This window comes from Anoplolepis gracilipes, chromosome 5 (assembly GCF_047496725.1).
Source record: "Anoplolepis gracilipes chromosome 5, ASM4749672v1, whole genome shotgun sequence".
NCBI lineage: Eukaryota > Metazoa > Arthropoda > Insecta > Hymenoptera > Formicidae > Anoplolepis > Anoplolepis gracilipes.
This window is the reverse complement of record NC_132974.1, coordinates 4203605-4228991: the sequence shown is the minus strand read 5'-3', so window position 1 is coordinate 4228991 and position 25387 is coordinate 4203605. Positions and strand designations below refer to the sequence as shown.

Genomic DNA, 25387 nt, shown 5'->3' with positions numbered 1-25387 from the left:
GAGGGATTATTACAGACTTTTTTTTTTTCTTCTAGAGGGGTCGAAAAGTGGCAGGGTCAGGGATGACCCCTGACCTTGCGCACAGTGCACAGTGGTCGTTTGCCTTGACGATCGTGTGCAGTGAAACTCGTATTGAATTGCATATTATGCGTATAAAAGAATTGTACGCTTTTATCAGAATCTTTTTAAAAAAAAAATCCCATACATATCGCATGCTTGCGTATCACACCAGACAAAATGATTTTCTCAAACGCGATAGATAGGAACCTTTTTCATTGTGCATACATGATATTTTCTGTTTCACGGATTCTTAACACGGATTTTCATAATATTTACAATATCGATAATTTCAAAGTGATAAGCGAACATGCGTAATAAGCTCAATGAATTAAAATTAAGAAACATACTCTCTAAATTTTTTAGAGTGGAATCTCACTCTTTTGGAGTCGGATCTCACTTCAAGCAATAATGAAAATACTGCCAGTCGAAGTAGAGTGAAATTTCAATTTTTCGAAAAAGTGAAATTATTCGCTCTTTATTGCATTTATCCTTCATCCTAAAAAGAGTGACATTTCACTGTTTTTTTATGTACGTTGTGGCCTATGCTGCATTATTCTAACTTAAAAGTGACACACGGAAAGAACTACGCAGGCGATTTCACTTTAAATTGGAGTGAAGTTTCGAGTGTTAACTTCAGGAGTGAACTTCACTTTAAAATAAGAGTGAAATTTTTCAGTTTTTGTCTTAGAATGAATAAATTCACTCTATTGAAGTGAATTGGTCAGTGACTCTATGATTAGAATGAAAATTTCACTCTAAAAAATTTAGAGAGTAAATAGATAATGAAAATTTAATTTTTTAAATTCGACTAAACTCTATTTCGACAAAGTTTTAATGGCAAAAATATGTAATATTGAAGAAAGAAAGAATTAAAAAAATAGTTGAAGATAATGTATCCTATCACATTTTATTAAAAAAAATCGCTAGTATAAAAAAATGCAGTAGCTGCAGATCGTCTTGTGTAAGACATTAGAACCTGGCACAGACCGATGCGATGAAATACAGCTAAAAAGTTTTGAAGTTTGTTTTTCAACGCTTGTGCTTGTTTAAATTTCTTTTCTCCTCGTTGTGTGAGCGTGTTAACGATGCTTTCTGTTCGAGACGTTTATTCCCGGACGATTTAATCCCAGAGCACGCGGGCGACGAACCCGGGCCGGCGTGCCTCGCCGTGACATTTCGGTACACGTCGCAGAGTCGAGACAACGAGTCGCGATAGTCACGGAAGAGCATCCGAAGGATGCGGGGGCGGAGGACGAAGGCGATGCGGAAGAGGCGGATAGCCGTTTCGATCGGATGTCGTTTTCACGCTCGGCGCCGTGTCTTCTCGAACTGTGGCACATTGTTTAGTCGATACGTCACTCTCCCGCGGATCGTCGTGCACAGAACACCAAGATTCGCAATTCTCCGAAGGTGCAACTGCATCTTTTCGCCCGTATTTCCTCCCTTCTTCCTCGAATTCGATTCGCAACCGATCGGCGGCGCGGAGTTCAAAGCGGCGACGTCTCATTATCGGATTCTCCTTCTTCCTTGACACCATCCCCGTTTGGCGACCGTCTGACTTTCCGCCCCGTTTCTCTAGTTTGTCGAAGAACTTACTCCTATACGATGGGATACCGTGACCGGGCGATAATGACGCTGGGTGTAATTGGATACCCGTCAAGCGCGGTAACTATTTGAAATATCGTGCGAAATGCGAGTTCACAGATAGTCGCCTCGGGTGATACATAACACGATCATAGAATGTCATTATTGAGTTTTCCCTATATAATAGACAATAATGTACAGAAAATTCAAATATATTAATTTATAATTATAATATATTTTTTTGTGGTTACATAAAATAATATAATCATGAAAAGTGAGAATTTGCAAAATAAGAATTTTACAAAAGATTTTATTATTTAACAATTCCTAAATATTTTTTTATCTAATCATTTAGTATGCAATCAATAATGTTGATAAAAAATTTCAAATTATTTTGCAATAAATTTTATTTATCGTATAATAATCATAATGTTGCAAAATAACCGAATATTGGATACAAGTTAAGTATATTAAATTGTATAGGCGTAACGTTGACGCATCTGGAGAAATCGATTCATAAGCAGGTATATAAATCTTTGAAAAGCAACAGAACGTGACAGTTTTGTGTCCATAGAAGCAGTCCGTTTATAACTATCGATTATGCTATGTTTATCCCTTTCAGTTCCTCTTCTCCTCCTCCCCCCATGTCGCATAGACACAAGCGACTCTTCTCTATAACTTTCTCTACCATTTATCTATTCAAACTACATTTTGTTATAACAAAGTTTGGTATGATTAAAATTCGAATATTTAATATTAAAATTTTCAGAGATTTTGATAAATTTCAAATTTTTATTTAAAGGTATTAACTTGATATCTTACATCTTTTCTATTCTGGTTCGCGATTGTTGGATTCAAACGAACTATTCTTTAAATACATGTCAGTCACGCTGAAGTAACGTAATAATATTGATAATATTAATAAATATAAAGAAACAATATAGACAGAAAGATATGTTTCCAGTTAGCTGCAAAATTTTTGTCACTTCCAGAACTATGTTAGAAGATACCTTCTAACTGTGTGAACGCGGTGCAAATCAAGAATCACGATGCACTTATTTGCATCGAAAGGTGGATCGTGTTCGAATGGAGAATCAGAAAGATATACATACCAATGGTATACATAATCTGATGGTATACCGAACAGGGTCAAAAGAAAGACTTGAAAGTACCAGTAGTTTCAAGTTACTTTGAAGTAAAATAATTCCATAAAATAATAGGCGAGGACTTGATTTAAAGTTAGGACTAATTTTACAGACAACAAAAAAGTTGTACGGAGATAAGATAGAAAAAAATGCTCATGTATAGTTCGAAGGGGCTTGAAAAAGTGGTCAGGATGCTGGGATCAGAGACGATGTAGGATTTGGCGGACGTCCATGAAAACGAATTATAGCGATTTAAAGTTTCACCTCCTTCTTGCCGAGACCGCCCTTTCTCCGGTCCTGACCACCCTTCTACTTTCTCTTCCCTCACGATCGTTTTTCCGTGTTTATTCCACTCGGGCTTCCGATCAGCGGGTTGTTTCAAAAATGACAAGGGAAAAGGAAAAAAAAATAATATATATATATATTCCTTTCTTTTGTCTTATATACATATATATATATATATATATATATATATATATATATATGTATATATAAGTGTCATATAAAGAGACAAATTCGAGTCGCCGGGGATAAAAAGAGCTTTTTCGGATCCCGCAGGGCGCGCCAGGCACGTCGCTTATCGTAATGTGAAATTTTTTAAAGCGTACTATAAATTTTTTTTGTTGAAGACTTGCGGTATATTCTGCATTCAGGGAATTTTTTCAAGTAATCATAATGATTATTCACTTTGATAAACTTAGACGTCCGATAGACCACGTAAGAAACGCATTAGCGGTGAAGTTAATACATGTAGTTTTAAAATTATACAACCAAATTATTATTCAATTATTTTGATACCACAATTATATTTAATTTATTAAATTTTATCAAAACATATGCCGCAATATACATATATAAAATACATGTATAAAGTAGCCGCTATTATTATTTTATGCATTATTTAGCATAAGATGGAGCAATCTGCACTTTACTATTTATAGAATGAAATACAAATACATGTTTATCAACCTCAGTCATATATCTTTATATTACATAAACTCGTGTAAAGTCGCATTACGTCGTGGTTCTATCGGGCGGGAGTTGGATACATTGATAACTTTGAAAAATATTTATCGTACTGACCTGTTGATGGCCAGGACGCGACTGAGGTTGGGAGAGAGCCTGGCCTGCATGGTCTACTTGCACCGCTGAAACTGTCACAAGCATTTGGCATTTTATTCCATTGCGCTAGGCTTTAATGTATTTTTGTTTTCTTTTTTTACGGAAATGAGACTCACGGATAGAATTGAGGGTGGGAATCGGAAGTGGTTGGATCGACATTTACAGAATCACGCATTGCCAAGGAACTTTACTTGGACTTGGAAGCAGGTCGAAGGGCTTCGCGAAACGTCATCATCCGATCGACAACGTTGTTTGTTCTCTGTATTCTCTTTTTTTATTTTGCTCGATTTATACTCTGAAGAAACGGAACTACAGGCCAAACTCTCTCTCCGCCTCGACCATCGTCACCTCCAACATCAATGCGTAGAATTCTTTCACAGCCTTATTCTAATCGTCATCATAAAAAAAGGAAACGGTTTCTACTTATATCTACTATTATCAATTGTAGCAACGCTGATACGCAATTTCGTTTATTTATTACAGCATATTTCGCTGAAATATTTGCACATTAAGGAGAAAGATTGTTCACTAGCAAGACTGTATTACTGAAAATATGAGAAATCTCGTATCTTACATAATATATAACTTTGAAAAATTGACAAATATGTCAAATAAAGTCATGCCATAGGAATAATCGGAAAAGAAATTTAGAATCTAAAATTTAAATTTCATTTATTCACGTACATATTTAATTTAGTGCTTTTAAATACATATTTGTCATTGTCGCAGCGTTGTTACATTTAAATAGATAATATGGATATTGAACGTCAAGCATCATTTTCAACATCCTGCATGCATTAACATCAGATATCAACTATGTTGCAAGCAATAAGGTTAATATAAAGTTTTTCGTGATATCGCTTAAATATGACCGGAGTCACGAGCGCTGACAAATAAATCGCAGATTTGCTAAAATCTCTGATTTCTACAGAACGATTGCTTTCAATCGTCAGCAATCGATCCTTCTCTTTATGCAGACATTTTTACCCTTCGACCTTCGACTCCAAAACGAGAAATGCATTGCCTCGCCGGAATGGCAACACTGTAGTTAAGTATCTGCATGCAACGACCTAACGTATAATTAAGACATAGCACGAAGAACATGTATAAAGTTTGCCGTCCGATGTATTGTATTAAATCAATTTTTTTTTCACAATAGGTAGCTACCAATTTCTGTTTCAAATATTATATATTCAATACAAATATTTTATATATCTAATACGTTATAAATTACCACATAAATAGACACATGTTTTATTTAAAACATATTTAATATTTAACTTTTTCCTTCTACTTTGATTTTCATTTTTTTCTAAACTATCAAAATTATTCAAATTATATCAAAGGCAGATTTCGAAAATATATTTTCAAAGAAGAAAGCAGGTTAACGCGAAAAATAGTTTCATCTTTTACAAATGTATTAATGATTACAATTATTGGAATAATTTTACAACTTTTTATGACAATCTGGTTAGATTTTTAATTTCCAATTTTTTGTTTTCCTTTATTCCAAGTAGATTAACAAGAATGATTCGACGTAAGAAAGTGGGGTGAAGAGAAACGAAAAGAGCATTAGAATGACTCTTGTATAGTACGAGGCGGGATGATTTCGCGATGGAATTTGGTTAAACAGTCGTCGACGACGGTCGGACTCGGGTGCTTAATAAAAATCGAAGTCGTTCGTTGCGGTCCCCTGATCCCCCTGGTCCCTCCCCCCCGCCCCCTCACACGTTCTGCGGTCAAGAGGCGAAGCCAACTTGGGGCGCACTGCTCTCTCTCTCTCTCTCTCTTTCTCTCTCTCTCCCCCTCTCTCCCTCTGCTTGTACTCGTCTGCGCGTTCTCGCACACATGCTGTAAAATACGTGTCTCTCGATTTTGCACGTGTGTCCACCTACACAAACGCGCTCACGTTCTCATCTATCCCCATACACTTGTGTGTGCGCGTGCACGTGTGCACAGATGTGTGCGCGTGCGCGCGTTGGCCACGAGTACGGTAGCGATACGTTTCTCCGACAAATAAATAAAACGAAACCGTAAGCGAGGGAATAAAATGTGATTTACAACGGTGGAAAGACAATGGCCGAGGCTCCGCACGATAATGTATGCGGATGGCGCGGACTGGTACCCGGGGATACTGACTTCTGATTGGTCGTGCCCCGACGCCACCGCTACAACGGAAAGCGATAAATAACTGCGAGCAGATAAAACCTTTCTTTCTCTCTGCCTTCGGGCTTTAGCCTGGGCGCTCTCGGCATCGAGCTTAGCACTTGCTCGGGGCATGCTTCTATCTTTCTTTCTCTCTTTCTCTTTCTCTTCCCAATTCTCTGCTGCAACCCGTCTCGCCAGAACGTTTGTCCGTCTCCCTCTTTCCCTACTTCTTTCTTCCCTCGTATGTTCGTTGTTTCCCGCGGCTCACCTCCATGAAGCGATTTTGAATCGTAAGGACCATCCAGGACCATCCAGGACCATCTCGCACGACTGTTGCCACTGTATGATACTTCGCGTCTTATTTCTTCCGACTTTCCCCTTTTTCCGTTCTATACTCTTATTCTGCCCAAGTTTTTCAAGAGTCACATTTTCTTCATTTTGACAGATAAGAGGATTTTCAAAATTTAACGCGCAAAATGTAATTATTTCATTATTTGAAATAATTCATCATATTCGAAGAAGAAACCATTTGGCGTTTTGTAATGTACGAAGACAATTAGGAATAAAAATTCGTTATGATGTATTTATGTTGCTATTCCATTGGTGGTTAAATTTAAAGCTCTAAGAAAATTTCTACCATTATTTATCATGTAACACCTCGAGGTAATTTTGTAAGATATTTAAAGATTTTTCTCGGCGTTCAGCTGATACCGCTTGATGAGGTTTCATCCTTCGTTTCGAGCCGTATTATCACCGGCGCCCCGAGTTTACCGTGAACTAAGAGGGTGCTACATCGAAAACGGACGACGATGTAAATTTTTCTCTGCCGCTAGCTCCGGGGTGTCGGAAACAATGAAGGGCGATGTTACCCCAAGACGATCGATCGCTTATGGGGTTCAGCGCGGTAACTGAAGTTCAAGGGGAAGTTTGGTCGAAGGGCTGGTCGAGAAAGAGAAATGCCTGGCTTTACAGAAATATTATATTCTCCCCCCTGCAATAGCTTGTTAAAAAATATCTAACGGCGAATCTCGCGCATTCTAGTCCTGTCCGGAAAACCCTCTTTGTAAAAGCTCGTTTTCTAATTCACAACACCATGATTGCAAGGAATATTTTTTCTGGACACTATATAAATATATGTATACATTAATTTTATATTATCTTGAAAAAGTTTACTTAAAAGATATTAAATTTTATTCACAGTGATGAGTGCAAAAAAGAAAACGATATTTTCGCAAACAAATATTCGTGCATATTATTGAGTTTTTGATATGTCTCGAATTTACATTTTTAATTATATTTATATGAATCGTCATCTTTACTCAGATAGAAAATTTTTTCATTATTATACAAAATACTAATTTTGATATATAATCCTCACGAATTTGAAATATTTGTATCTACGGCGTACATATCGCCTCATCTGTAATTCTTATGCTTTTTCTGCCATAATAGATCTCAATACTATCCATATACGTTTGTAAAAAAGAACATCATCAATAGGAATCTATAGGAAATTCACAATCGTGATTTCCATGGATTGACTGTTGGCAGTGTATTCCGGAAATGCTTGCCAGCAAATTCTCTTCAACGGATGCATTTAATTAAAAATCCAGAACCATTTCATGTCGGTACATAAAGGGAATGAATGACGTAGTAAAAGATTAGCAAAAGTATGAAATATGTTGCACAAACCGCTCGGATAAATTGAAAGGGAGTGGTATAGAGAGATGCAATTATTTAAAACAGCAATCACGGAAATGAGAGAGTGGATTGGATAGGTCTGCCATCTCTCGCTCGAGAACGAAAAATATTCGGTTGGTCCTGCCAGGCGGAAAAATTCTCTAAAAGGCTTTCCTTCCGGGCCGACAGGCAGTAATGCCAGCCCAAAAATCAAACGTGCGCGCGAGGGTTTGCCCACGTTTCGCTTTTCCCGCTTGTGATTCGTGATCTCGACGGTTTTATTTGTACGCTCGGCTTTTTGTATACGATGAAATCTCCTTGCGATCTTTTCCACGAGGAAATTAGCTTAACGAACGTATTGTATCTTCACACTTTAAAGCGATAGACAAAGAAAATTAATTTTTTAAAATTACATAAATCTATATTTGTAAGTCTAATTTTTGTAAATCTAAAATTGTATAAATGTGTTTAAGTTTTTTTTCTTTAAAGATATTTGGATATATTTGGATCTATATGTTTTAAAATTTTAAATAGAAATTTGTTCTTACAAGTAGGGAAACAATGTAACCAATCGATCGAAAATAAGGGTAAAAAAACGAACGCTGTGATCTATTCGACGACAAAGGGTGCTACGAATAACGAGAATTAGTCCCACAGGATCAAACCCTTCGGTTGGACCTACATAATTTAAAATTTACGAGATTGCCGATCATCATTTCTTCTATATTTGCCATTAATAAAATTTATCCGACACTTCGTCACTGCATAAAAAATGTAAAATAGCCTGTGACTGTAATCGATTCACTCAAAAAAATATTTTGCTAATATAGATAGATTTTTAGATGTCTCAATTAAAATTTATCGCTACTTTTTGTATCTGTTAGAATATTGTTTGTCACGTATAGAATTTATAGCAGCAATATTCTAGCAATACCTCTAGAAAATTTAGATCTCATTGTCAAATATTAATCACAAATATAATTGTCCTTGACAATATAGGCCTTAAAGATAGACATCGCAGACAAATTTTCTGTCTAAATTACACTAATAGTATACAGATATAAATTCTGTCTGTGTCATTTAAATTGATTAAGTGCAAAATATATGCAGTATCACAGTATTTGCTAATAATTTATCTGTTTCAGTTAATTTTTTACACCTATAAAATTTTTGTTGAAGTTGCAAGATCATTTTTTTGAGTGTTTGGTATTATAAGAATTATTTATTGAAAAGCTATTGAAAAGAAACATTTCTGTTATCATTTTGTAAAATCGTAGAAAAATTGAATATTTCCCTAAAGAATCTAGCATACTTCGTGAATACATAAATTAGTCTAGATAATTTTATCTAATTGTATCTAAATAATCGATTACATTTCTGCTCACTATGTTTTTTGACATTTAATATTTTAATGTCCATGTAACCGAATACGCACACCATGTTAGCCGCGAATAATAATAATAATAATAATTATTATTAAATATAACTTTAGATACACGTGTAAGTTTAAAACTACGAACTGTCACGAAAGTTAGTGTGCAATGATGACTAACGGATCCTACGCAAATACAGATAAATACCGCGTGTAAATGGCAATTGGCGGCGATCGTACGCCACACAATGGCACACGTGTACATACAATGTGTTTCGAAATAATGGAATCGACGGGTAATCACGTGCGTTTCGAACCGCACGGTCAACTCTCCACACGGCCATATTGCTCCGCGCGCTAAATCATATTAGGTTTATTGTCGCGACATGATTGATGAACGACGTCATTCGGCGATTACGCAGATTACGTTGAGGATCTCTATATTTGCTCACATGCGTTAGCAGTCGTAGGTAAAATCTACGCTGGCCCCACCCTGCCCAAATCGGTCCTCACGAAGGTGAATCCTGGACGTCCCTTCGAAAAGACCCTCTTGAAAATTCGCCGTCGTCTTTTGTGTTTGTCGCGACGTCGAGAGAACTACTTTCGACGAGGACATTTGTTATTGGCTCGGATGATCGATTGCCTCTCCTCGATAATAGTCCAGTTATGTTAAAAGCGAAAGGAAAATATGCGGGGGAAAACCAAGGGGGAATATGAGGTCACGGCAAATCGGACATTGGACATCGCTGAATTTAGCTCGTCAGATCTTAATAAATTTATGCGAACAATTTATGATAATTGTCTTAGTAAAAATGTCAGATTAATGTAATAACTTTTTTTTAAAATTTTTGAAAGAATTAAACTGTAGAATATATTATACAACACAGTTCAAATTTATTAGTCATTTAACTTTTTTATAGTCATTTCTCACATATCATTTAATATTCATTGCTCAATAAACAAAGATTATGTCTTTTAAGTATAATCTAATTTTGAGCAATCAATTTTTTTTAATAAGACTAGTTTTGCTGCATAAAATATGACGAGATTTTTTTTTAATATTGCAAAAATCCATTAATTAAAAACATTCGTATAGATGCATGATATATTAACTCTGTTTAGCATAAATTAAATTTGAGAAATTCAAGCTTGCCATACAAACAGCATGTAGACGAGATTTGCGAGTATTCATCTCGACCAATCCCCAGCTAACTTTCTACCCTGTTAAGTATCTCTTCTACGGGACACAATCTTTCCATTTCTTATTCTCTTCTTCGCGGTTAGCCGGTCGCGCGGGAGAACAAGCTGTTACGCCCGAGGTAACGGAGGGCCCTTCTTAAAAGAGGGGCAGCCCGTATCGCGGGTTTAATATTAGAAGCATCTCTCTACCCCTCTTTCAAGATACGGCGCGGTTTTTCGTGCACCCTGTCTGGATCCTTCCGTCCCTCCTCCCTCCTTCCCGCGAAACCCACGCCACTGTGTTCCTCGCAACTGGCTTCGAATTTTAATAACTCCGGGAATGCTCAGAATCCAATAATGTCCTCTTGTCCTCTCTCTTTCTCTCTCGTTCTTTTTCGTTGTAGATACGTAGTGTTGCACACACACGTGTGCAGGTTCGGCTTATACGGCTTACATACGGAAGAGCCAAGCTCGCGCGATCGTCCGCCTTATCCGCTTCTGAAATTCCGCCCCCGCGGACTCGCGACCCCGTGTCCTGCCTGATCCTCTCTTGCCTAGCCGTCGGCAACGCTCTTGGAAATCTCATATTCTGGAATGACGACGCGAATTCACCTCCTTCTCCTCGTCCAACCCCTGCTGCGCTGTCCTGTCGGGATATTTCTATCTCTACCCTCGAAATATCCTGCATGTACCCGCGATGATTATGAATACCCCTTCGTGCTTGGATGTAATCGGAAACGTAAAGTTTTATGAAAAGTTGAGTGAGTTCTAGGAGTTGATATTGTAAACGAAATGGAAATAGTGTTATTTAACACCCGAAGGGATTTTATAACTGCTTCAATTATAAGATCGATAAGATAGATGCTTAATTGAATTTAGGAATAATTATATCGGTATTTAGAAATTTTTTTGTAATTTATATGCATTACGATGAAATAATGCAAATTTACGTAAAACATTTATTTCATAAAATTTTAATAATTATAAATATCTCCTTTACAATGTTTTAACTATGTTTGAAATTGGAATACAGTACTTTTACAGTATCGTCAAACTTTTCGATTGACTGCCTTTAATTTTGCCCACCATCGTCTTTTCGTTTTTTTCTCCCTTGGTAAATTTCAAGAGTGTTTCCCTTCTGATGTAGGTGAAATCCATCTGGGATCTCTGGGTATACTTGCGGCGATGGATCTCTGCGACGGCGTCCGCATCGTCGCGACGTATAAGGACGTTTCCCGATGTCACGGAACGAAAACGGAGAATCGAGATCGAAAAAAAGGAGAAAACTCTTTTCCAACGCCGAAGTGGTTGGAGAACGGCTGAAGGGATGAGCTTCGAGGAATAAGGTAAGGATAATCGAAGCAATCGAACGCGATGCCGTTCGTGGGAGACGAGGGCGTTGGGCCGCGAAATGAATTCCGCCCCTCGACGGAGGGTGGAAAAAAGGAGAGCGCCCGTCGCGACCGTTCGCATACTCGCGTACGACGTTGCACGTATATGCGGAAAGCATACCGGTTTCGCTTGTGAAGGCGGTCGGGGCTGCTGGGAGAATGATAACGTCGCGTTAGAAACGAAGATTTGTGAATACATTAGAGAAAATGCGTGGAGGTGGGGTCGCGCAAAGGGAGGATTCTGAGGAATAGCGGGGTGGTTCGTTCCCGAAGGAAAATGCTCCGGAATCCTCCTCCGCATCCACGCTCGGGTATTTATCTTCCACCGATCGCACTAGGGTCGCGTCCCTGGAAAGTCAACGAACTTTGTCTTTCTCTCTTCTTCTTCTTCTCTCTCTCTTTCTTTCTCTCGACGGGGCTCGAGAATTGCGAGCAGTGTAATTTTTTTTGTCAACGACTTCTCACTCTTGGGCTTCCCTGCGGGATTTCGAGTCTTTCTACCGCCCTTCTATTGAATGCCTTTGCGATCTGGCGCAATTCCCGATTTTTTTTTAGTATAATCCCGATGAACGATTGAAGTTCGAATTTATTACATTTTATCACGTAGCAATCTGATCTTTAAATTTCTTTGAGACAATACACTCACTATCAGTTTTTAAATGTATAGCTAATTGATGATGTTTGAAAGCTGTTTCTCTTTTAATAGATAAATTAAAGATTTACAATAGTATATTTAATAACTGGAACTATTAAATATCTTATTATTAAAGGAAAAATATGTACAATTGCAAAAGATCTTGCCAATGATCTTTCTTTGTAACAACAAAGGATTGCAGCTTGCATCTGATAAGAGGTCCCGATTACTGTACCAGGGTACCGTCCGTCCTACGTGAATTATTGCTCGCGTAATCAGCGATCGGTGCGTTTAAAGAGTACCAAATCTCGCGACAGTGATAAAAAGAGCCGTCGGTATTACGAAGGTGGAGACACCGTTTCGGGCCGCGTGTTCCTTCTCTCGCTTTCTGCTCCGATCCGCCCGTCGGACCTCCTCTCACTCGTTCTCTCTCCTGGCGAGAGACTGATGGCGGTTTATATTACGTGGATTCATATTACCACCAATTAAACTCCTATACTACCTCGGGCCTGTGGTGTTCATACGTTATACTGGGGGATGCGAGACGTTGGTACCTGGTACACGGCTATATATGCGGCCACGAGATCTTATATACGGTGACCAAAAATTTGTCTTGGAATTCATAAAAATATAGAAGACGCGGTGTAATTATATTACTACTGCCTGTCATAATTTTTGTCATATGAACAAGTCAAATCCTTATTATACGATTATTAATATTATTATTTCTTTTCTAAGTACTCTTTAAAATGAATTATTTATTAGAAAATAATTGTCCCTCCCGTTATATCGATAGATTAAAGTAAATTCGTGAAAGTAGCATTTATCATGATTACGTAGGAAGATTCTGATCGCAGGAGAGTTGATATTTCTTTGTATATCTATTTTTTTTTTATGAAGCATTGACTGTCTGATTAACAACGTGTCAAGCGTTTCCACTTCATCATGATAGCCATTATCGCGCCTAAGGATAACATTTGCTCCTTCGTAAACGGCTCGGTGACCTTTGCGTGCAACGGTCTGTCTTGCGAAAAGTCCCTGGGCGAGGTGACTCGCAATTAGAGGTAAAAGTCATGGTGCCCAGAACGAGCGGAGCATGAAACGCCAGAACGATTGGTGGGGCGGGACAGAGTCACGTGGAATTAATGACGATTTCGATCCTCCAGTATTGGCGATAATCTTCGGTATACAAGGATGAAAGATCAAGGCTGCATCACAGACTGCGATTTATTTCTGGATCAAATGAGTTCGAAGGTTGACACGAATCACTTATCTACAATTACTTATTTTGCACGATTGACACATTAATTTGGCATAAATTGTCGAGAGCGTCTCATTTTTATAAATGCTACATTACATATATTTACATTAGAACATTATATATATATATATATATATATATATATATATATATTTATTTATTTTTTTTACTTATCAATTTTGGAACCTTAAAAAAATCTTTCTTTGTACTTTTAATAATATCAAATACAATACAAGAACATAAAAACAAATAAAAATAAGATAGATAAAATCTAATTAAGAAAGTACAGTACTATGAAATATTTCATACGAAAAATACTTATTTTTTAATACATTTTATTATGCTATTTTCATTTTTTAATATATCTTGTTTTATTTTTGCTTTTCAATATATTTATCTTGCCAGCTAAAAAAAACTCTAAATTAGTGGCTAAAACTCGTTTTAGCCAATCTAAAATTCACGAAAGAATTAAAAAAAAGTAACTGTACAAAAAATAACTTTATAATTTTATGCGCCGCATATTTTAATGTATGGTGTGCATCTTGAGATATGTATTTTACATGTATATGTGTAAATTTTTTATCTTAAGTATATCTTGTATTATACGTGACAAATAAAATTATAAATAAAATTTTGTTCTGAATTTTATCGCGAATTATATATGAATCGTTTAAAGCGAGCTTAAATCTCTTTGGATAATTCGACGAATTATAAAGAGGAATCGAATAAGCGGCAGGAATAAATCGTGACTCTTTCCCGGAGCACCCGGTATGTACGAATGCAAGGATACCTCCGCGAGAGAGGAGACATTAATATTAAGCGTCCCCACCCGAGCTGCAAGAAGATCGTCGATAAGGTTTTTATAGTGCAGCCGGGTGGTAGACTCGTGCACTGCCAAATCAAGCGTTCTCCACCTTATACCGAAATTCAGCGACTCCGGGATTATCACTAAAATTTAAACGGATAATATCATTTTTAGTCAATGTATACATGCCAAAGAATATTACAAGACAATAAGAAAATTTTTAATAGAAATGGACCGGATAGAAAAATGATTTTAAAAAATATGCCCCAATTTCTCTGTTGTCTTCTAATCTTTGATAATCACGTGATGGGACGGACCTACAGTATTAATAATTCATGTGCAAATTGATAATGATATAATATTGATAATTTCAATGAAGCAATTATACATATATGACGTTCAAGTCTTTAGAACTGGCCAATGTTTTATAATTTTTGCTATTTTATAAATCTCCGTTACTCTGGTATGCTTTTGTGAATATATTTAATGTTTACAAATATATAAGACGATTCTTTGCAATCTATGTGGAGACCCGTTCGATAATGACTTCGTAATGACTTTTGTCTAAAATTAGCAAATTGGATACAATGGGCTAACATAAGTTAGGAGGAGTCATCAATTTCATGGACTCCAGAACGGCACCTAAGACAGTGAAGTCCTCTACCCGTGTTCTCAGAACTCATTTCAATGCTTTGGTATAATTCTGTGCCAAAGATATTCCGACTGACTGGCGACTCCTTTCACACGGTGCATTCGAAATTTCTGATATTACACGCATGTCGAATTGACCAACGTGGATCCAGTATATATGTATACATATTAAATATCGATTATAATAAAATATAAATTCGATTGTATATTTGTACAAACTAAATTATATATATATATATAAATCAACTTCAGTTTTTATAATTTTAAAAAACTTTGAAAAAAAGAATTTTAATTCACAATTATTGCACTTATGTGATCTATTCGGAATTTAATCATATAATCTCTACTGTTTTATCAACCAGATTAAAATCGTATTATTATTAGAGAAATATGATATTAAACTATATAAAAAAATTTAGGCTATTCTATAAAGAATCATGGAAATTAAATATTCGCAAATAACGTGTATTTCTTGTGATGTTAATTATTTTAAATAAAAATTTGTATACAACTGAGAATGCGGTCGTGAGATTGCAATGTGAGTTCAATGTTTCATCGATGTGCCAGTTAGGAAGTGGATAGCAATGACTGGGTGATGCGGGAATTCAGCGACGGTTAGCCCGGAGCTCCTTCGGGATTGTAAGTTCACTGGCATTGGGATTATCGTGAGGGCAACGATACGTGCGAATCACGTCGCGAGTCACGGCCTCTTTCGTGACCGATGCTCGTGAATGCCGATGGGCGTATTCGTGTGTACGTCAGAAGGGAAGGATCGATCCTGAGGAGGATCGAGGAGCCGAGCCGGGGCGTTCGTACGGAGGCAGCGGTAGCGGTTTTCTCTCCTGTAGCGATTAACATGCCATTATGACGAAACCGCACATTAAATACCGGTTGCGAGGGAATTAAATAATGATTGAAAGGCGCGTTTATTATCGTCCCGCGAAAGTGAAGAATCACGGTCTAGAATTCTGTCAATCCAGCGGTACTTCAGCCTCTCGATCGAGAAAAGAGAATGCAAAATTCTTTGCCGAATGACAACGAATGACTAAAATCACTGTTGCAATTAGAAATCTTAATGGGCAGCTTAATCGCTTATTTATTATTATCTATGATATTTGTTTGTTCTCAATAAAGAGAGTTTAAATAATAAATAGTATATAATAGTATGTAATTCATATTATAATTTCATTCAGCTTACAATTAAAATGAAATCTGAAATCTGAAGACACAGAATTTTCTGTTTATTTACATTAACCTACTTAATTTTGTGTATTATTTTATATAGTTGTATTTATTATTGTTTTATAATATGTTTATATATAATAACATCTTCATATATCGTTTACGATACATAAAGATGATATTCGGCTATTAATATTAGTGCAACAAAATTCTATTATACAATATAACATATCAACAAAGATTAGAACAACGCATAACGTAAAAAAAAAAAATTAAATTCTCAGCTGTAGGAAGCGCCACATCTTGCATTCCAAGAGTATTTGCGGAGGCGATTCCTTTCTCGTTTCCATAAACATCTCTCACTACAAATCGAAACTCTCATCCTACGCAGGAGAGTAGGGAGGGGGAGGGGAAGGGGGAGGGGGGAGGGAAGAAGAGTAACTTTTAATTCGTCTGCCAAGTTTCCTCGACTGTAAACTCAGCGGCCGCGGCTTGTTTAGCTTTCGTGGGGACCAGGGCGAGATAAATAAGAAGACGAAGTGTCGGCGAGGAAAAAGAAAAGAAAGACGAGGAAGGAGATGGCAGGGAATAGCAGTCTAGAGAAGGAAAGGAGACAGCAAGTGGCGGGCAAGTGCCCCCTTTGTAGTCGGTGGGTGATAATTTTTAATCAGTGCGTCGTAGCTCTGCCGTGAAGGAACCCGCTCCTTTGTGCGCCTTTTGCGAGGAACCAGAGCATGAAAGGGAAGATATTGACCAAGGATCGCAAGGCGGAAGGACAATAGTTTCGGGATAATTGGAAGAGGCCGGGGGTTCTGGATCGGCGGGCACATAATCGCGTAACCCTGATTTTCAATAGGATCTTTTTGCGCGGATCTGGCGACCGCGCTATTCTTTGCCGCATTATCGGTAGTAGGAGATTGCATTGTAATAGAAGAGATGTTTTTTTTTTTTTTTTTTAAACACATTCTTGTTTGTCTCGTGAAATACATCTATGATGATACTAATAATAATAATACGTAAATTCTATAATAAAGATCTATTCGCATGTGCATTAATTTTTTAAAAAACAATCGCGCTCGATGAATTTGTGATAAAATAACTGCATAAAATTATAATATTAGACGGTTTTTATGCGTGACTCTGGTATAGACACCAAAGTACCAAACTAAGTATGAAAAGATTTTTCGTGTTTGGTAATTTGTGCTAGAGGTATAGTTAGACATTTTATTATCTGATTGATACTATATGTTATACCAAGCAATGAGGTATCTGTATAGAAGAGAACTGATTGCGGGACATAGTACTAGAATAAACTCTGCCATTACCAATGACAACCTTAGTACATATTAAACAATCGCCTAAAATCGCCTACTGTATCCTCAACGTGTCCAAGTGATCGAAATAAAACTTCTAGAAAGTTACGAAAGTATACAACAAAATCTAACTTGTCTTTCAACAAACTTTTTGCTAAACTATTAATATTTTAAGATTTCTAATATTACTTACATGAAAGCGAATTATTTCTTAGAATAGAGGATAAATTCTTTTGATATTAATTTATTCATTTTTGTTTACATATAGTGTAATATCCAAATTAATGAATACAAAAGTTCATTTATGACAAATTTATTTTATATTCAAAAAAGAAGAGAAATTGCTTATATACTAAATGAGAGAGACAGAGACAGAGAAAGAGAGAGAGAGAGAGAGAGAGAGAGAGAGAGAGAGAGAAAGAGAAAAATATTACCGTAATAATATCTGGATAGAGATATAAAATAAATGACGTCGCCAATGTTTTTTGTTCTCTTATGGTGTAAACTCATTGTTAATGAAGTTAACAGAACGAGCGCCTCGCGTGCAGAAAATAGTTCTTTATTGAATTAATAAATCATGTTGCGACATTCGCGGATATAATCATGAATTCATGATTTTCGAAAGTTTTCGCGGTCGTCGTTCGGATTAATCTACAAAATAATCTTCTCGAATTAGAAACTGTATCTTCTCACGGCGCTACATTATCGAAGAATTATACAAACGATGATAATTATTGATATTTCCGAAACGGTCAACGTTCATGTCTCGTTCGTATCCATCACTGGACGGGTGTTCTATATATGGCGTGGGTGAGGAACCCAGGTATACGTGTTTGCGTATAAAGGGAATTCATCGGATGATATGTTGAGACGGGAGGGGAAAGAAGGACAGAGAGAGAGAGAGAGAGAGAGAGAGAGAGAGAGAGAGAGAGAGAGAGAGAGAGAGGAGGGAGAGAGGCAGCGGTGCATTCCAAGACCCATTCAGACGGCTATGCTCAACGTTGTCAGACATGCTCACAGACAGACAGGCAGACGCCCGAGTGAACCTTTTCTCAATCAGGCCAATGCATTTTAAGTTAATTGTCCCGCGCTCTCCATATCCCGTCATTATTCTTTTCGTCTCGTTAAGACACGAGCCGCTTGGAACAATAGTCATGGCAAGAGGCAGGAAAGCGCTCAGTTCTATTTTCTTTGGACACCTCTTATCGTTGAGGAGTGATCAGTACGCCATTTGTTTCAGCAGTTTTTTTAAAAATTTATTATTATTTAAAAAATAAGCACAAAAAGATGAACATTTATGCATAAATAATATTAAGTATATACATTATAAGATCACAAAAGCTCGAGACATAATTCGTTCTGCGATAACTCACAACAGTCTAATTGCAATAACAGCAATCATTATGAATGAAAAGTATGATTTGTAATATATAATTTGTAATATATAATTTTTATAGCACATATATTTACTATAATACTCTGAAAAGATTTTTCTTGAAAAATATTGCGAGCTTAGAGTTAAAAATCACAGTTTAAATAATTTAAACAAAAAATAATGAAAATTATTTCTCTTTTATGACTGATTATACACGCAGAATAGTCTCAGTGCTAATAGACAATATGAATCTAATCTAATCCGCGCCGACTTCAGCGGATTGACCTCATCGTCGTTGCACCGCGAAACCTTCACGATATTAGATCCCAGACAGGAAGAAGTCAGCAAGAAAAGGAGATGGGGACGTATCAAAGGTAGAGAGATGGACCAGACATCTCTCTCGCATACCGCCAATATCTCCGCACGAAGTCCTTAGTGATCGTTGGACAGCTACGGCGATGACGCGACACTACCGGAGTTAAGTGGCGAAACGCGCGGGCAAAAAGCCGTATGAAAAACCGAGGGTGAAGCGGCTGAAACAAAGGAGGTGCGGAGGTGTGACGAAACGGCGAGGGAGACTCGAGAAGGGAGAACGGGGAAAGACAAGGACAAAGAAAGGAGGAGATGAGACGACGAGATCTCTCGCGCCGTGTTCCTCTCTTCCTCATCGTTCGCCCTGTCGTTCGTGAACGCGACGATCCTTCAAAAAATTCATTCCCGCTATACGGTCGTCGCACATCCAGCCTGCTCTTTCTCTATCTGATGTGATTTCCTACCTAATGATCTCGACGCGCTCGACGACGACGAGAAAAACGGGTTCGCGATCGCGTCGCTAGCTCTTTTCGTTTAAATTCGATTGCGCGAAGGACGATGATCGGATGCAATTTTCATTCTCCGAATTTCCGACAGAGCTAAAGTATCTCTTATGATGTGGAACGCGTTCGGAATTAATCGATATCGCTTTGCTGGATGGCAAATAAATTAATGTTAAATTGGAAATAAAAGAGAGAATAAAAAAAAGAATTGGAATTAAAGGCCGTAGCACAGACTTTTGCATAACGCATAATGCATAACGATTTGATCCATTAGCACATGCATAAGAAAATGGACCAATCAAAATCCTTATGCATATGCATTATACGTTATGCAAAAGTTTGTATTGCGACCTTAAATCTTTATATGACATTTTGTATTGCGTTAATATCAAAGTACTTTGATGAATATTTGTAGCAATTGTGAAATAAATATATATATATATAATGTAAATAATTTGCCATCTTAGAGAATTCAAGAGAAAGTATTATTTTGGTACGTGTATGTGTAACGCTCTCTCATCGATTGCGCGAGGAAACTCGATCAGAGTCGGCGAAGATTATTGGAGCTGGCCGACGTGGGTCGGGATAAAAATTATTTTTCGCCTTGATTGAGATCTCCTGGGAGCAGGTCTGTGAGATCGCGATACGTGCGTGTGCGCAGCGGTACGGGATCTTGCCTTATGAAATATCAATGGCTTATTACTAATGTAATCTTTCGCTCAATGCTCGATGATTGCTGGACATACAGATCCTGTTAGATCCGCTACGACATCACTCTAGAATCTATGAACATTTCGCTTGTCCGAGGAGCTAATCTAGCTTATGAAAATTAAAGATTTTATTATATCATCATAATAAACAAAAAGAAACACAACAAGATAAATTATTTTAAATAAAGCTATCACAATAATGTTTATTTGTTTAAGAATAAAAAAAGAAGATAATATTTTATTTTATATATAATTATTATTTTATTTCAAATAAAAGAAAAAGCGAAATATATATTCGCATATAAATTTTTGTAAAAGAATTCCAGAAGCAGAGATGTGAATATATAGATCTCGAGCGCAACAAAGATGAGAGCGATCGAAGGTGGAATCTAAATTCTCAGACACCGGCGAATAAATGTGTGTAAACGTGACACGGACAGGACGAGGAGAATGACACGGATGGCTTCGTGTACGAGGGTGGAAAAAAGTAATCGAAATAAATCCTAGAGACCAGGTCGCGGGCAGACTTGCATGCCAAGCGGCCATTTTTAAAACTCCGCCGGGAAAATAAGAAAAACTCATCAAGTAGGGATGATTGCCGTTCCATCCACCCCCGACAGCGAGCCACCGGCAACCCTCCTCACCCACGGGAGCCACCTCCAGCCCTATACTACTACCACTACTCTACCCGGCTATAATCTAGGCTCCCTTATAAGTTCGGAGGAATTCGCCTACGGGTTATTGTCCAAGTATCTTCCCGCTGACGTTCAATAATCGAAGAATACCAAGGAACAATATTAAGGTTGTTCTCGCTCTCATGTTACAATATTTTCTGAAGAAATTTGACGAATTGTTGTTAGAAAGTTTGTAACGAGTATTCTCCTTCTTGATATTATTTATTAGAACAATACTAATTTTGACATGTATTGAAGTACATATATATATATATATATATGTATATATATTTATGTATACATACATATTGCACAATGAATATATATTTGGTTATTATGTGTGTTCATATTTTAATTCTTTAAAAAAATATTTAAATCATCTTTAAATCCGCTAAATAATACGTCTTTGACATTTCGTTAACAACTTGTTTTTTTTTTTTTAATTTAAATTGCAAAAGAAACGTATGTTACTCATGTGCATAATGAACAATATTATGCCAGAAGAATTGCGAGATGACAGATTTCAGTATTCGCTTCTACAAAATTCGTACATCGTAGTTTCGTATGCGCTCAAGGCGATGGTTCATTCCTACGTGACTTTTCGTAGAATTCAGAATTTTCTGCGACGATCAAGGAATATTTTTATGAGCACGGCGCGAGTATACGTGTATGTGAAGTATATATACATGTGTGTGTGTGTGTGTGTGTGTGTGTATATATATATATTTCCCATGTAATACGAGACACGGCGGCGGCGGCGGCGGCGGCAGCGGTGCACGACCTCGATACGAGCTAATTTCGAATTCGAGCCCCTACCCACTGTCGTCCTACCTGAGTGAGTACGTTGCGCGTAGCTCGCTCTCTCGGAGAAAAATCTCATTTTCTTCGCCCTAAGGGCTCCCCCAAGAGCCACCGCCTCGCCACGACTCTGCGCGAGCGCCCGCGAACCCGGCCAATATTTGCCTAAGGAAATTCAGAAAAGTTTACACACGAGTCCCGAAGCCGGCTGCCTTCCAAGCCGGGGTTTTTCTTCAAGTCAATTTTCTTTCTCCCTCGTATTCTCCCCCGCGCGCACCGCTCGCCAAGCCGCTCTTCTTAATAATATCCCCGCGCGAGAAGATACCGAAGAGGCTACGCGAAACGCAAACGCGCGTAAGAAATTGATCGCGAGATATATTACCTTCCATTATGGCGAGCAGACAGTAAGTATCTATCTTTCGCGAGCGATACAAAATATCATAGATGGACTGAAAAATATTTTGCGAACAACGTGCGTGTAATGAAAATATGCAGACAGACGTTTTGCACGAGTATCAAGATATATTTAATTAAAATGAAACTTTTAAATAAATATCTGTTTGAATAAAATTTTAATACGTAAAATGTAAACTAAATTTTTCATCGCAATCTTGCGAAACTTGACCTGATCTGTATTCGAATATTAAAATGAAATATCTTCTATAATATTTTGTGTACACATTTCATTGAAATACGAGAGGTACACTAAAATCAAGGCGATTCTAATCGTATTATTTCCATGCGAACGCATTCTTTCTATGTCGTATCAATCAATATGTAATTGCTAAACCGGATACGGTCTCTCGCAGTAAAATGGAATCGTTAAAAGCATTAGTTTGGGAAACGGGGTACGTGTCAGGGAGTCTTATCGCGTGAAGCGTCTTCGTGTCCGCGCGAGGCCGAATGAGACGTCCCTTTTTCGGAGGAGCATCCTAGAGGACGCTCGTAAAAGCGGCACGTAAAAGCACCAACGATCTCCCTCTCCCCCATCCTTTCTCCGCCACGGTTCTCCCTCTGACATTTACGGGATAATCGCACGCGACGAAAGTCACCCGGTCCGCATGCTTTACGCGGTGTTCACGAGCGGAAATTCTTTTTCGTGGCGCGTCGTGGTCGTGGTCGTCGTCGTCGTCGGCAAAAAGCACAATTATTGCCGCATTACGTTCCCGGAGTTGTCGTCATTCTCTTTTTTGCAGCACTCGCGCGCGTAAGAGCCGCTTCGAAGCGCCTTCACGTCGAACAGACTCGAGAAGTGACGATTGCGCGAGATAAACTCGCCTGTTTTTATGGCGTTTTACGGGTGTCCGTCTTACTTTGTGTATCTTACGCCCGGATACTAACATTGAATCCTGTTTTATACCGCTGGTACATCCGCGCCCGTAATTGAAGAACAAGCTCGAGAGAGCCTGTCGCAGTGCTTATCGTTTGTGACGAATTAATGATTATCGTGTGGTTATCGGGAATTTTGCCGAGAGAAATTTTATACTTTGCTTTTTTTCGCAATAAAACATCTGCCTGAAATGGATCTCTTAAACAAGGATTTTAACTCGTGAATTTAACCTTACTTTTCGCTTACTTGAACGCCTGTCTAAACAGAATGATGATTAATGCGATGATAATTTAGCGAAGCGTTTTTACAATTCGCCATTTTTTTCGCAAATTTCTTATTTTCCGATTAAGAAACTTTTCCTCGGTCCGTCAGTGCATAACAATGTTGCGGCGATAGCATCGAACTAGATAAATCCCTTTTCTGGTCCACGATTCTCTATAGACTGGAAAAAGAAGTTTGCATCAGTCCTCGTCCAAGGCAGGAACTTGGGGGGATTTGAATACGATCGATTCCCAATAAATAAGGATTCTCGTGATAATGGCGCTCGTTCCTCCACGTGGAAAGCCGAATGAGGGCGATGCGGCGATGGGAACGGAGGAGGTGGGCTTCCTATCTGTAAAAGATAACGAGACAGCCCTTGGCGGAGCGGCAGTTGGGTTGGGCTTCGTTAGACTCGTTCAGAGCTCCTCTCGGGGTTCTTCAACCTTATTCTGTCGACTTGCATAAAAACGACGACAGAAAAAAAGGGACCTTCTTCTATGCTTTATATATTAAAAGTTCTTTAAAAAATAACTCTTTAATGACATATAAATAGCATTACATATGTATGGCACACCAATCTTTAACTATGCGAACCAGGAAAAGAAGATAGGACAAATATTGATTTATTATATTATATTTATGATATCTGATAATATAGTTTAATCTTTTTTAATCTAGCATTTAAAAAGTTGAATTTAAGCGAAAGAACTTTTAGTCTAAAGAAATTTAATTTTTTTCCATTTTATTTTGTTATCTGCTTTCGATATAAATGTATATTTATAGTATAATAATTTGGATAATTATTCCATCAAATTGTAGAATGTGCATTATCACAATACGATTTTAATTATAATGACAATGTTGAACGTTCAGACGTAAACGCGACAACTCGAAATCACGAATTCTTGGATGCTTGCACGATTTGGCGCTGATTTATGACAGATACGAGAACTCGGCCCGCAGGTACGCACGTTTCGAGCGGTATAACCAGGCGCGTACCAATAATGAATACGTATAAGAGGTCGGTGGGGAAAGAAGAGATTCCCCTTCCGAAGAAGGGAAAAGAAACGTGGATACGAGTGAGTCGACTTATTTGAAATGTAAAGACGCGTCTCCTCTCTTTTCTCCTCCTCTCCTTACACCGCTCTGTCTCTCTCTCTCTTTCTCTCTCTCTCTCTCTCTCTCTCTCTCCTTTCTTTTTCTTTCGTTTCAAATATTCCACCGGCGACGATGTGTGCGCGTAGAGAATCGCGTGTGACGAGCGCGCACGATGCTACATAAAATTATTTATATGTGCACCGTTGCACAAGACGAATGTGTGCATGTATGCATGTATCATGTATGTATGTACATACATGTCATGTAAATCCGACAGAAGTTGCTTGGTTCGCTTGCTTCTGCGATCTTTTCTTCCTATACATTCGCGGTCCTCGTTACGCTCCGAGATGCACTTCACTTTTCGCATGCATGTCATTTCTATATACTAACATATGTACATAAGGTGCTACCACTTCATATGTTATCAAAAGATTTCGAATACGAGTTGCCTTTAATGTCATTCAATTTTATTTTATTCGGAACTTTTTTTAATTCTCTCGTACACACGCATGAAATATAATATTGTATAATAGATTCAAATACAATTGCGCTGCAAAAAATATTTTTTAAATTTAATATAATAAAGCATATTAGAAACGCTGACAATTTTTTTTACTTCAACCGTTCTTCTTCGGCCGAATGAATGCTCAAGCAAAAGTAGGAAGAAAAAAAAAAGGAACAAAAAGCAGGACTGCGGTTGTTTCGGACTACAGTCCGCTACGCCCGTAGTCGCACCTGTGTATACTAACACGGACATATACGAGGGGTATCCGTGAGTCCCATCGGGAATATATACCTG

General features: G+C 37.8%; 2 protein-coding genes across 19 annotated transcripts in view; one reads left to right on the top strand and one right to left on the bottom strand.

The window, feature by feature from the left end:
• Positions 1-25387, bottom strand: part of Zfh2 (Zn finger homeodomain 2) — a 374611-nt gene that overhangs the window by 24859 nt on the left and 324365 nt on the right. For 2 of the 16 annotated variants that reach the window (XM_072892294.1, XM_072892296.1), the window contains exon 10: positions 3873-3943. The exons of 13 other annotated variants lie outside the window; for them this stretch is intronic. In XM_072892294.1, coding sequence (XP_072748395.1) covers positions 3873-3943 — 71 coding nt within the window. Of the gene's footprint in view, positions 1-3679; positions 3944-25387 lie in introns of those variants that run through there. One more of the 16 variants, XM_072892293.1, reaches the window with a different exon arrangement.
• The window catches only part of LOC140665791 (uncharacterized), a 115692-nt gene that overhangs the window by 67088 nt on the left and 23217 nt on the right, over positions 1-25387 (top strand). Inside the window, exons 4-5 of one of the 3 annotated variants that reach the window (XM_072892338.1) lie at positions 11438-11636; positions 20746-21101. In XM_072892338.1, the coding sequence (XP_072748439.1) occupies positions 11438-11613 (176 nt within the window). In that variant the 3' untranslated portion in view covers positions 11614-11636; positions 20746-21101. Of the gene's footprint in view, positions 1-11437; positions 11637-13215; positions 13663-20745; positions 21102-25387 lie in introns of those variants that run through there. The other 2 variants (XM_072892337.1, XM_072892336.1) reach the window with 2 other exon arrangements.